Source organism: Lepisosteus platostomus, chromosome 7, assembly GCF_059453375.1.
Source record: "Lepisosteus platostomus isolate fLepPlt1 chromosome 7, fLepPlt1.hap1, whole genome shotgun sequence".
NCBI classification, from domain to species: Eukaryota; Metazoa; Chordata; class Actinopteri; order Semionotiformes; family Lepisosteidae; genus Lepisosteus; species Lepisosteus platostomus.
Window position 1 is genome coordinate 14,128,848 of NC_142617.1, and position 13,572 is coordinate 14,142,419.

General features: G+C 40.9%; 1 protein-coding gene and 2 non-coding genes across 3 annotated transcripts; 1 reads left to right on the forward strand and 2 right to left on the reverse strand.

Moving 5' to 3' along the window:
• The first annotated feature begins 64 nt into the window (after window positions 1–64).
• uspl1 (ubiquitin specific peptidase like 1) lies at window positions 65–11,912 on the forward strand. Its single transcript, XM_088639390.1, has 9 exons — window positions 65–236; window positions 1,113–1,272; window positions 1,876–1,998; window positions 3,377–4,013; window positions 4,964–5,074; window positions 5,828–5,957; window positions 7,453–7,578; window positions 8,798–8,958; window positions 9,364–11,912. Exons 2-9 carry the CDS (start codon window positions 1,144–1,146, stop codon window positions 11,214–11,216), a joined length of 3,270 nt encoding a protein of 1,089 aa, XP_088495516.1. The 5' UTR covers window positions 65–236; window positions 1,113–1,143; the 3' UTR covers window positions 11,217–11,912.
• Window positions 11,913–13,011: 1,099 nt separating this feature from the next.
• Window positions 13,012–13,084, reverse strand: trnav-aac (transfer RNA valine (anticodon AAC)). The gene has a single exon. It is a non-coding gene; the product is annotated as a tRNA-Val (tRNA).
• A 244-nt stretch (window positions 13,085–13,328) lies between these two features.
• trnae-uuc (transfer RNA glutamic acid (anticodon UUC)) lies at window positions 13,329–13,400 on the reverse strand. The gene has a single exon. It is a non-coding gene; the product is annotated as a tRNA-Glu (tRNA).
• Window positions 13,401–13,572: the final 172 nt, after the last annotated feature.

The following is a 13,572-nucleotide window of genomic DNA, read 5'->3' on the forward strand; positions in this document are numbered from 1 at the left end:
CGGAAAAGACTAGAAGCTCCGAAGGCTAACAGGGAACTGACACTCTGCCGCAGTTGAATGACGTCAATTGACAGCGCGCCGCCGGAAGCAGAACGTTGAGCAGACGAATATGAGGAGGCACATGGAGTCGAACCGTACAAAACAATCGGTTTTAGTAAAAGAGAGTTGATGGGCTGGTGAAAACCGGATCGTGGAGAATAAGTGGAAATCGCGAAGCAATCAGGGCTTTTCAAGGGGTATGTGTGCCTAGCGATTTAATTTGTGACCTTGACTGAAAGTATTTTATGCCGGGAAAAGAAGTGAAGTTATTACGTTCTGCAGCTGTAATTGCAGACCGTTCTGGTTGACTCTATATGTGTTAAGTACAGTAGTGCACACCGGCTTGAAGCTTCTGTACGGTGTTTATGACTTGTGTATAAGATATGCACAGTATAATCTATAATAATTGTACTTTGAATTACCATTTGCTAAACAACTGAAGTTATAATATTCGCTACTTGTAATATTAGATATATATTAACTACGTTCAAGCTTTCCCGTTTCTCCATTAAATCTGAGGTTTTATCTGGTATCTTTAGTCTTTTTTTAAAATGGTAGAATGTAATCTCTAATATTGTATTTGTCGTTTTTAAGGAACTGGCACTCTGATTTGGTGCAGGCATGATTTTCGAACTGGTATTTTTCAAATTGTCACAGCTGCATTCTTGTCTTTATTTGACCTGAGACGGGTTATTTTTTGCCGAACGGTTATTAATTTTTCACTGCAAAACTATTAAGATAAACGCATCAAGAGACTTGTTATAGTTGTTATTGTTAACGAGTTACACGCATCTCAATTGTTTCGTTTGCAGCACGAAAGACTCCAGAATTACACCTGTTTTGCTGCGCATCAGTGGTGTATAACTCCATCCATATAAATAATTTAAACTCGCAACAGATTACAGGCTTGAACCGTTTGTATATATTTTTTTTTATAAAATGCAAAATGTAACAGCAAAGTAAAGGGCACATCTTCGATGGAGATGAGAAACGTGTGTAACAGGTCAGAAAGGTCTTAATTAGCATGTTAAGCAGAATAAGTTCACATTTTCCGCTCTTGTTTTGTTTTGCAGTGCGTGGAAAGGTGCGCCAGATCGCGCGGATATGGTAATGTTACACAAATGGCCGCGGATTCCGACTGACAAGAGGAGCTGCAGTGATTTCCCAGTGATGAGTAGTGAAAGCACTGCTATAGGGGAATCCGCCCCATTGGTGGCTGGGTATTTGGGAAAAGTCAGTTGAACTCAGTTTCTCTCTCTGTCACTTGTGCAAAGCTACCTAAAAAAATCCAATAAATGCTAATTGGGCCCCTTACCTTTTCAATTCTGTCTTTTTGTTGGCAAAAGACACACGGAAATCTTACGGGAAAAAAAGGCGGAAGATTTTTTTTTCTGAAATGCCATTGACTTTTTCATGTGACTCAAAAGCAAGTTAATACGAATGCAAGGATTCCAGTATTCTGTAGCACGCAACTGCGTTAGCTTTTATCCGTTATGTACAATAATAGTTTGTACGATTGAGATATGTTCCATTTCTTTTGAAGGACTGGAATATGTAAGACTCAATAAAATATTTCTAGACCTTGTACAATTGATGTACGCAATATTAAAATACAGCCTTTATGTATCGCTGTTTTTTTGTGAGGCATGCTTTAATTGACTGCCTCTAGTTTTATTATAAAGCACTGGTTTTCCTGTGTATTGTGATGCTTGCTTTCCAAAACTCATGAAGGCTCCAGAGTGTGTACTGACAGCTGTTGCCTCCATGGCATGGTACTGCTTTTTCCATTAAAGTGGTCTGTGCTCAATAATGAAATGCACTGTTTTTATTCTCAAGTCTCAAGAGAGGTTGCACTTGGAAAAGAACTGTCCAGTGTGTGCTGCCAAAGGTCAGACGCAGGCCCTGCGAGCCTTCCACATCAGTTTTCAGGAGTCTATCATCCTCTGTGGAAACCCCCAGGTAAGCCATCGACAGACATTACATTTGAAATATTTTCTGTTTATGTTTCCTTTGGTATTTGTGAGAGCAGCAACTTATTTTAGAGGGATGAAGCATGGCAGAGGGGTGGCACAGTGCTTAGCATTGGTACCTCGTAGTGCTGAGGCCCTGGGTTCAATTCCTGGGGTGCTATCTGCATGAAGTTTGTATGTTCTCCCCATGTTTGTGTGGGTTTCCTCCGGGTGCTCCAGTTTCATCCCACGGTCCACAGACATACTGGTAGGTTTATAGGCTTCAGGGCAGATTGGCCCTGGTGTCAGCATGTGCGCATCTGTTTGTGTCTGTGTATCTGCCCTGCGATGCATTGCTTGCCCAGATAGGCTCTGGATGGATTATGGAAATGATAGAGGGTTTTTGGAACCCATGGCTGACAAATAGTGCTCTTCGCAAGTGAGATCAGACTGGTGACTTGACAAACTAGGGTTAATGCCCAGCCTCACTTCTGAAAGTTCTCTTGGGTTTCTATCTGGGAAGGTAACTTACCAAGTCTCCCACCACCCTATGTGTACAGAAGTGCCTTGTAGGTTCTCCTCTGCCTTTGAACCCTCTAACCTGCAGGCTCTCCAGTAATACCTGACCTTTTACAGATCCCCATGGGTAGAAATCTCTCTTCATGAGGATTGTTGTGTCAAAAGTCAGAAAGCCGACGATGGGTTTATACCTTCAGGATGTACAAAGGTTCCTTGTGCAGTAACGACCGAGCTCTAATCAATCTGTCAGTTTTCACAATACACTTTTTTTTTTACTCTCTCCAAGATACAAAATAGAACAGGGGTGAGCAATCCTAGTCCTGGAGGACTGGTGTATCTGCAGGTTTGCATTCATGCACACCCGAATGAACCAGTTTATTACTGGCTTAACTGGATTAATTTAATAGCTTCTCCCAGCTTTCACTTGCTGGGGCTTTGAAGAGACTACTAGGTGACCAGGACTAGGATTTCCCATTATTGATGTAGAGCTGCTGTGTTCGGTTTGAGAATAATTTGAAGATCTGATTTTGCAATAAAGCCTTATAAATCCTTGAATTATTATAGTTATCAAATGAAGAAAATAAATTGACCCCATTATGGTTGAGTAATAATATTCAGATGTATATTGATTTAAAAATATATCGATGACAGGAGAATAATGTTAATTTCTTAAGCAGTTATTTATTAAGAATGTTTTAATCTTTTCTGTTGTGTTGTCACTGATTACTTTTTAAGTGTATAATGGGGAAATTGAGTATTGTTCATCACACAAAAGGTTTTGCAAAGAAGGAATGCAACGCTTCTTATTTCATTATAAGGTATTATAATAAAAATCATAATAACAGTCATCTCTTTAATTCTTGTTTTAGTGCATTTTTCCTCTAGGAAGCAAACCTCTGGCTGACATTCTCTTGCATGGTACGTCAGAGAAACCTCACATTGCAAACAGCTACGCGAGGAAGAGGACGCTCAGCAGCTCAGGTGAAACGCAAGCTGAGCCTTCCTCAAAAAGCCCAAAGGCAGCGGAGGAGATTGACCCAGCTCAAAATACATCTGGAACCCGTGTTGTCTGCAAACCTTGTTCGGTGGTTTTGACCTACAGCAAGGTCTGTGAAAGTAAATTGCAGACTGAAGGCCAGAATGTGCATCACGTTGACACCAGATCACCGCCAAAAGAGTTGGACTTCTCATGTCCAGACCCTTGCAGCCCAGGCAAAGACACAAAACAGCCAAGCCCTGCAAAAAACAAGCCATGTGAGGTGACATCTGAAGGTGTGCAGGAAGGCTCTTCTGAAGAATTAGTTCCTGCTCCTCCCTTTCTCTTCTGGAAAAATCAACATTCACTGTGTTGGCTGGACAGTTTAATGGTGGTGTTAGTGCATTCTAGCACTGTGAGGGAAAATTTGAACACCCTGCAATCTGACAGCTCTCCACTCAGAAGACTGTGCACAGAATATGACAAAGCACAAGCACTTTTACAAGAGGCACAGCGGACCAGCAGTGAAGGTGGGTACACATGCCAGGCATTACTTTCTGGTGATGCCTCACATAGCACCCTTGTATTTCTCTTGTAATCAAGGAACAATCGTTTTCCTCAGAACTCTGATCAGGAATAACCAAGATCTGATTGTCCATCATTTATTCCGTCACTTTGTCATTGTAGTTTCTCATGATCTCTTCTGGCTAATATATTGGCATGTGCCCGGGTTTTTAAATAGAAAACATTGATTCACAGCGATGCTGTGGTGCTTATTCAGTTAGTACTTGTGCTAAGACTTAACTGTTAGAATTTGAATTTAAAAGATTAATCCTTGGCAGCAGTATCATAACATTTGGATTTTCATATCTAGCATTGTTCTGAATCTGAATCACGCTAAGTGAAATGATTGTTTCACATCCTATTATTTTCAGTTGAGTGTTCAGGACAGGTATTGACTAATTACTTGATTTTGTGATTTAAAGTGGATACGTGTAGTATCTGGCCACAGTGACTGGCAGTAAATTTACCTGTTGGAAGCCTTGTCATGTGATTAGCAGCTGATACAAAACCCGTGTGTAAGATTCAGATCTTGTGATTGGCTGAGGAGGAGAGGGATTAAGTCACAGTTGTTCTGGCAGTATGGTGATAGGAAAGCTTGCTGATACCACAGGATGTGCATGTTCCACACTGGCCACTAGGGGACCACTCCCTGGGTCTCCTGGGGATGTAAAATGCAGAACAGTCAACCTGACATGTTCCTCATGAGGTTCAACAGATGCCTTTTCCTGATTATTTAAAAACAAAATCCGTCCTTGGTGTATCTATATGTTTTCATAGTTTTATACTGTATTTCTGTTTTGCTCTTATTGTTTTTTTCCACATGGAAATCTGTGCAGTGTATGTTAATATACACAAGGGCAAATGAGCTTCTCAATACCATCGTTTTTTTTTAATTCTCCAAATTTTTTTAATACAGGTGAAGTCGGTAAGATCCCCTCAGGAGTCCTCCTACATGCAGAAAGTCTCTTAAATGAAATCAGAATGTCTGTTTTCAACCTTCTGCAACCTAAACTGCGCTGCAAACTGGGTAAGTGACAAATTCCACAAAACCTAGACTAAACAGATCATCTGTGGCTATAGTGAAGAGCGAGCAACGTTTTCTGAAGCTCTTCAGTTAAGCAAGAGCCTGATCATTTGCAGTTATTGTATTGCAGGTACAAATTTTACATACAAGCCCCAAGCAGACACAAATAGTTGTATGTAAACCAAAAGGGATCTGTAAACATCTGACTTTTTTGTGATTCAGATTTAATTCATTTGTGTGTATCGGACATGGATTCAGATCATGAAGTGTGTGGCTCGATGGCCAAGGTCCACTCATGTTACTTGTGTTGTGTGAGACAATGCCACATTCTAGGACTTTTAAATTCCTTTTGCTAAACCGTAGTGGCATTCTGCAGTTTAAATTAGGGGGACCATGTCTCTGGCTCGTATGTGTGCCCTTGTCATATTTGCAAGTGTAAATTCACAAGTACATCTCTTTTTGCCATTCAGCTGTGAGCACGTTTTTTTTCTGTTCATTCTCTGGGGCTAACAAAAAGTGTAGACATATACCACCTTTTACATATATGCGTTCATAGATGCAGTAGGTCTCCCTGCATTGTAGTGAAGCAGGAGGCATGCAGTTTGATGCCTCACTATAGCAGGATCTTAATTATTTTCCGTGTGTGAAAATGAAGGATGATACAGGGACGGAGAGTAAATCAACCTCATATTTCCATACTTCATAGGCTATCTTTGGGGGTCTGACGATGTTTCTGGGTGTTCTCCGTCTCTGTAGGAAGCCAGGAGAGCCCTGTCTTCGCTCTGCCCCTCCTGCTCCAGCTGGACCAGGTGACCGAAGAGCTGTTCAAGTCCTCCTTTCACTGGGAGTTCGCCTGCTTCGCATGTGGCCACAGCTCTAGGAGCAGGTAAAAGGCGGCGTTCTTCCAGCTTCTTCCTTTTAGATCCACAAAACAGTCTGTGTCTCCATCTTCGTCTGCTGCCCACAGCATTTTGCTTTTTACGTTTGCTTCCTTGTGACTGGGGTCTTTTGAACATGGCTTACTTGCTGTTAGGCACAAGGAAATTGAAGTGCTGGCTCAAACAGTGGTGCTCTTTAAATGTCTGCGTGCTCCAGCTGTATTTTGGAGAGAAATATAACTCAGAAGTACCATTCATAATTAAAACAAAAAGTCCTGTCTATATCCGGTAGTCTTTGTGTGTACCTTTTCTCTTGTTGAAACTATACAGTATTTTATTGCATGGCATTTAAAGGTCACATTCAGAGGCCTCTTAGAATAAAAGCAATTTAAGTTCTAGGTATACTTTTAATTCCTGTTCGGTGGGTATTGTCTGTGTGTTCAGCCCCTCTCCTGGTCTAGAGACACCTGTATAAGAAGGCAGTCTGTTTACAGCTATTGTCAAGTCATGGTACCGTTCAGTTTTCCATGCCTCATTGTTATTCTAAGGTGTGTCTAAATACCTTGTAACAGCAGAATAACTTAGTCAAAACAGATGGTAAAAACAGGTGGTAGAGGCCAGCAGTGTTCCCTAGTCGTTGGAAAGAAAAATGCTGTTAGTGACTACTGTTCCCAAATGTACTTTTATAGTGCACATATAGATTATTTATTGGGTATGTGTCGGTACACATAATTAAAAACCATAATAAAATAAAAACTGTAGCGAGATTTGCAAATCTTCAGATTAATATGGTTCTATGCCGATTTTGTGAAACACTCAAATAATTCGGGACTGACACCTGGCACAGTAAGATATGAAATGGTATTTTATTTGTTCTACATCCAATTTTCCCTTTAAGAATATTGACTGCAAATCAGTTTGGCTGTTATTATAATGATGAAGTTGGTAGCAGCTTATTATGGCTGCTGTTCTGTAGCAGTTGCTTTTATTACCCATAGTGCATGACTTTACAAAGAGCAAAAGAACATTGTTGATTCTTTGATTTTGTGAACGAAGCTTGCAGAGTTACACCCAACTGTTTGAAAAGTGGATGTTGCTGTAAATAAGGTGAGGAGCATTTTGAGTACTGTTGCATCTTGATGGATAATTCCTTAAGGAGAATGTGCTGTTTTCTATAAGTATTAAGTGTAATTGACCAGCTTTTAATAGTGCCTGTTTATAGTGCAACAGTTCAAACTTGCTTGTATTCTCTGACAAGTGCAGTTCTTTTGCATAGCTCCTCCTGTTGAGTTATTTTTCCATATTTTTCCTCAAGTTATCCCCTCCCAAAAATTCAACGAGTTCAGCCCATGAGTTCTTTTGATTTGAGTTCTTTCTGTGTTCAGCACCAGAAAAAAAGATATCACAGAGTACTAGGCCTGGGGAATAGCTAAAAGCGAGAGAGGAAATGTTTGGTGAATTAAATCTTAAAGAAATCCATTAATGCGAAACTTTTTTCTTTAGGTGTGAAAATACTTTAACTACGTTTACGGGTATTATACCAGAGTGGAACCCCTTGAATGCAGCCCATGCTTCGCCGTGCCCGAGGTGCGACCATAAACATCAAATGAGGAAGATGGTGTTGGAAAGGTGGGTGAAATCTTTACTCTCTGCTTTCTTGGTCAGAGTGCTGGACTTCAGTTGTTAAAGTACGTGTTGTGGAGGGAAGTTAACACAACCTTTTAAACAGTTTTTGAAATGTTAAGATGTAAATGGACAAAGTGAGGGTGAGCTGGTAAGGGTTGCTTAGGGATGTCTGATGCGTTTGTGATTCATGATCCTAACCCGTTAAGACGAATTATGTGTAAAAGCTTGATTTCTTTCAAAGAAAGTCATTTTGGTATTCGTTTTCTATTTATATGTCATGCCAGTCTGGTAAGGCAGTTAACTATGGTTTCCCCTTGAGTTTAAACCACTTTGACCTGTTGTCACTCCCCTGAGTGCCTTACTGGTAGCAAGCTGAATGTTCTTTATTAATCCATGTTCTGCATTTGACATCGGCTCTTTATCAGAAATTAAGTTGCATTCACTCTTAATATAGTCAAGGATAGACGTCTAATGCTTAAATGCATTGATTGAATGGAGCTGGAACAGCAGTTGTAACATCGGCTAGTTGATTAAATAACAAGGCTGTAAATCTTCCAGTGAGGTGCTCTTCCAGCATGCCAGCCAATTCCCATTATATATCCACACGGCTATGAATTGTTCACATATGAAACTTTCAAGATGGGTGGCTTCATTCAGAAGCCAGAAAAGTGTTTTTAGTTTTAGCTTGGCTTTGCTGGATTTGTGTTAAGAGAGCTACATTAGGATGTTTTTTTAATGTAAATTAAGCACTCAGACACCAAAGGAAAAACATTTTTCCACCTATAGCAGTAGATTTCTACTTCCACAAACAATGTCATAAATAGACAGTGAATTAATTGAGAACTGGACATGTAGACGGTTTCTGATTGGTCGCTTACTGTTAGTAAGCAAAGCGAAATCAACTGACATTGTGTGCTAACACAGTTAAGAAAAGAAAGAGACCTATGTTGTTGGCCTTTCTATTACAATTTAGGAGAATCTCTTCTACCCAGGGAAGTTTGCTAATGGCGCTATTAATAAAAACTGCAGTGTTTTGTAATCTAAATCCCAATCAAGAAACCACCAAGAAGATGGTTTGTGGTCAGCTTGTCTCCATAAATGTTCTTAATTTCTCAGTTGAATAAAAGTTAAATACAAGAAAAACATGTTTTGAAAAAACACAGGTGAACATGGTTAGGCTGGTTTGCATGAGTGTGAAGTTTCCCGTTTTCTTTTTTTGCAGGGTTCCCCCCGTTTTTATGCTTCACTTTGTGGAAGGCCTACCTCACAACGATATGAACGCTTACGCGTTTGACTTCCAGGAGATGCAGTATGCAGTCTGTGCTGTAATCCAGTATGATCAGCTTGTGAAGCATTTTGTCACCTGGCTTTATAATGAAGACGGTTAGTGCTGGTGCCTGTTCAACGTGCCTTTATGGTTTACTGAGATGCTCAGAGGGGCAATTCCAAAAGCTATTTGAATGCTCCTGTTAAATAATCTTATAGTTAAACCAGACACTTTAATTTTCATAGCTATCTCAGCTGGAGGCAGAGCTGACTCTAGTTAAGTAGTATTTGCTGTTTGAGATTGCTAGAGTTGTTCTTGCAATTGGAAGCATGCATGCAGCTTTGCCTAATAGTGTCATTTTCAATTTAGTGTTCCCAAAGACACTTTCATTTCAGTATACGAAAGCATGGAAGTATGAGGTTAGCAATTTCTGTTATTAAGTGCCAGATTTGATTTGTATTGAGAATTTTGTGCAAGTTAAAAAAAAAAAAAGTCTTATCCTTTTCATACTTTTTAAATAGGTACATGGCTGGAATGTGACGATTTAAAATACCCTCTCTGCGTCCGTCACAAGCACTTGGAAGTTCCCTCTAAGGAGATTCACATTGTCTTCTGGGATGCCTGTAGGAAGAGCACTGTGACAGGGTCTGGCCTCCATCTGAAAGAGGAGTGTGTCAAGCATGTTCCCCCTGAGGAAGGCACAGCAGCAGAAGCTGACTCCCTGGATACCTCTCTGCCCCTTCTTGAAGTGGACAGCAGTCTCTCTGACATAGTCGCGCAGGAGGAGAGCGATGATCTTTCTGCTCACGCCGGCTTAAACGCCACCTTAACGAACTCTGATATGCGGGATGCGTTTGAGGGTCTGTCACACAACGATATTGTTACCCTGACGCTTGTTGAGGTCAAGGTTGATGCTGAAGGGAGGCCGCTGGACAGCCACCGGGTTCCAGACTCCACAGATTGCAGTGACCAAGCGGCAGCTCCTGAGGAAAGCCGGCCTGGAGGTGAAGACTTCGGTTTGTTAAATAACAGCAGCGGGTCACCTCCTCCCAGGGTGAGCCAGAGCTCTGAAACGCCTGCTAGTCTTCTTTGTCCTGCAGAGCTGTGCGGGCTGCAGACCAGATCTTCAGAAAAGGCCCCGGTCAGTGTGCAGAGCTCCCAGCAGACTCTGAGGGAAAAGAGAGTGACAGTTGATTCCAAGCACCGAGAAGAGTTTGGAACAGCTGCTAAGGTTCCTCCGGCATCGGATGTTCGCACCGCACTTTCTCCAGACACTACTTCGCCTCCAGCAGCCACTATAACTGCTCTACCCTCTACTGCTGCTGCTTCTGCTGTGAATGGAGGCAAATCAGGAGGATCTGGAGATAAGTGGAGTGTTCATTTCCTCAACAGACACCCAGTGTTAAGATCAAGCAGCACGCATTTCAAAGCTGTTCCTGTGGCACCTTCCCGACCCTCACAACCCTTCCCAACCAGGGAGCAGCAGAGCCCCAGACCCTTGTTGGCGCTTGGAGACGACGGGAATTTTCCAGGGAAGTCGGCGGAAATGTTTGGGGGTTTCAGATCGAAAGGTGTCGCGACTTCCAAGGGCAGCTTGCCGTCCCGAGAGACGGGGCTGAAGATGCAAGATGTCTCCGAAGAGGCTCTTTTAAAACCTCCTTGCCCACCGTCCCCATGTTTACCCTTGAGCAAAGCCAGCGCCATCAGCTCCTCGTCTTCAGACTCCGCTGCTTTCCCTGTGAATGCCACCAAGCCGGATCCGAGGAAAGCGGTCAGCACGGCGTCGGCTCTTAAGGGACACGACAAGACCGACAAACTTCGTTACAAACTCCTTAAAAAGCTTAAAGCGAAAAAGCAGAAGCTGGCTTCCCTCAACAGCTTATTGAAGTTAAATGGGTTTGGAGATACTTCTATGCTTCCGGAGAGTCACAAATCCACTGTGCATCTAGACGCTAAGAAAATCCTCCAAAGACTGGAAAGCACCGATACGGAATCCATGTACACTGTTAGCTCAGCTTCTTCCTTGTGCGCCAGTCCCAGTTACGATGAATTCTTCGCTGACCTCTTATCTCCATCCACAACTGATAGCTCTGTGTCCCCGGACAGCACTGACTGTCTAGAGAGGCTAGCAAATGGGAAACAGGTGAGAGGACTTCTGGACGGCTCCACCACTAAGCAGAACTGTCACCAGGGCTCCATTCCCTTACAGACTCAGGGCCCTAACTTGGCCGTTTCTGAATCGCCTTTCGCCGTCACACAAAACGGTCTGTGTTCCACTGGTGAAGATATCTTTGAAGAGCTCATGTCCAACTCAACACTACAGTCATGTGAAGCAGAGAGCACAGACCTCAGTACATTTGACCTTTTCTTTTGAGTTTTGCCTTTTTTGTATTCTTGTTGACAGCGGTTATTTAAAATTTGTACTGTATAGATTTTTTTTTGCTTATGTTAAGCATTAGCAGACTGAATAAGCCTGAATCACGAATCACAGCACTTGTATTTTTTTTTTAATGTGTGACATTTTAAAATACAAATTGAAAGCATTTGTTGTGAATTTATACTGGGTGACATGCTCGTGCACAGTTGTCATGTTTTGTGTAAAGATCTGTATGATCCCAGTAACTGAGCTAAAATTCTTGTGTAATAAAAGTTAATTCTTAGTGGTGTATTTTGTAGAACACACCCGTGTTTAAGCTGATGGATGGAGATCTTTGTGTGTTTCCAGTTGTTTATGGCCTTTGGCTATAAAGTTGGGTTATGTGGTCTGATGGCTCGCAGTTTTATTAAGGATGACCCTGGCTGTAAGCTTCCACTGAGATCTAGTTAAGATTAGTAGAAAGATTCAGACTTGTGAAGATTTATAAGAAAAGGGCTGCAGCTGAACTACAGAGGAAGACCCATGTAGCCCGTGAATATGTGAGACAGCAATGTTGTGCACAGTAATTTAAACACTGTTGTCAGTTTTAATTTAGACAAGTCTGCATGCTTCTTTAATGGAGCTTATTTTGTATAAAGCTTTTTGTAAAAAAGTTATTTTTTAATAAACTAAGAGAAAACATTCAGTACCTCACCTTCTCCGTCTTGAATGTATATGTTGTTTAGGTATCTCATTATTTCCTTTGTTAAGTCAAAAAATCTCTCATCACATAATCTTAATTCTAAGATCACATAAGGATATCTCGCATGTAGTGTTTTATTGCAAATAATACGATGTATGTTGAATGCATTTCTTTTTCCAAGGAAAAACCTTGTGAGTTTTGTCCATAATAAAATATTTGGTTTAAATGGCGTGGATAAGATAAAGTTGTGCATTTAGTCTAAGGAACACATAGAAAGTTGAGACTGAAATGTCATTCAGTGCCGATACCATGCCTGTTGCATTTTGCTTGAGTTTATCGATGGTTAGAATTCTGTGGTCGCGAAAAACGGGAAATAGGTATGGATGGTCGTCGGTGTGACCCGCGAGTCAGTTTTGGAAGTACTGTACAGGTATTGTATGTGTTAAATTATTTCAGAAGTTGCAATTTCATTCAACAAGATTTATTGGTTTTCGTACATCGCACAGATAATATTCTTACGGTAGTGGCAATATGAGCTTGTGCGTTTACTTTTTCACTTTGCTATACAAAAATCTCGTCTAAAATACAATTAGATGTTGTGTACAAAACCCCCCTGTTTTTAAAGACGAAATTTTCCGATCTGATTAATACTTTCGGTATTTGAGTTCTAGTATTGGTATTGCTGGCAGTATTGTACGCAATTTGCAAAGCCATTCAAAAATAGAACACTTAACACACCCGATCAAAATGAATGCTGCAAAGTTTCTAAAAATACTTGAGGCAGGTCTTGGAATAATATGTAATCTATGCGCCATCTTGCGGGCGAAACGTTTTTTGCGCCGTCATATTTTATCTAGACTCGATTTAAAAACCTAACGCGGCCTTTGAGTAACATCTGACAAAGTTAAAAATGAATCGAGGTGCATTTGTTCCAGCGATCGTAACTGCAAACAATAAAACTAGAAAACATGAGTTTAAGAATTTAGGGGCTGCTATTGCATGTTTTATGTTTAATCATCTTTCACCATAGAAAAAATAAGATAATGTTTGCATTTTGTAACGCTTTTATGTATAAAAAAACCACATTCTAACATTTAGAAAAAAGAAAAGTGTTTCCGCCCGGTTTCGAACCGAGGACCTTTCGCGTGTTAGGCGAACGTGATAACCACTACACTACGGAAACAAGTTATTAGATCAGGCCCTAAATCGCGTACTCAATACTCAACGTACTCTTGTTTTACGTTATTGTGCCTGCACATATACGTTGTCTTTAAAATGTATGCCAAAATGTTTTGTGATACATTCATATTATTGGATTCCTGCTTTAATTATTATATTTCTTTAGCAGATTTTCAGATAGAGAGTTAAACCGATTTCTCGCTCAAATTTCTATTTAGGTTCTCAAACCAAATAAGAAAAATACTACATTCCCATACCGGGAGTCGAACCCGGGCCGCCTGGGTGAAAACCAGGAATCCTAACCGCTAGACCATATGGGATGTTACCTAATTATTGTTTTCTGTGCTTATGTATTAACAAATGAATTCATCATTACTCAAATCTTGTGTTTGTAACTCGTACGTTATTCTTGCGGCAAATAAAAATTAATAAAATGCACAATATGAACTTTCAATTGCAAGAACCTCTCATAGCAACATAATGACAAGACCA

Bases quoted from the DNA above. Each gene is read 5' to 3' on its own strand.
- uspl1 (XM_088639390.1), top strand. From the start codon at position 1,144: ATGGTAATGTTACACAAATGGCCGCGGATTCCGACTGACAAGAGGAGC. The intron at 1,273-1,875 runs GTCAGTTGAACT...TTTATTCTCAAG, and splicing joins TGGCTGGGTATTTGGGAAAA to TCTCAAGAGAGGTTGCACTT. The intron at 4,014-4,963 runs GTGGGTACACAT...TTTTTAATACAG, and splicing joins ACAGCGGACCAGCAGTGAAG to GTGAAGTCGGTAAGATCCCC.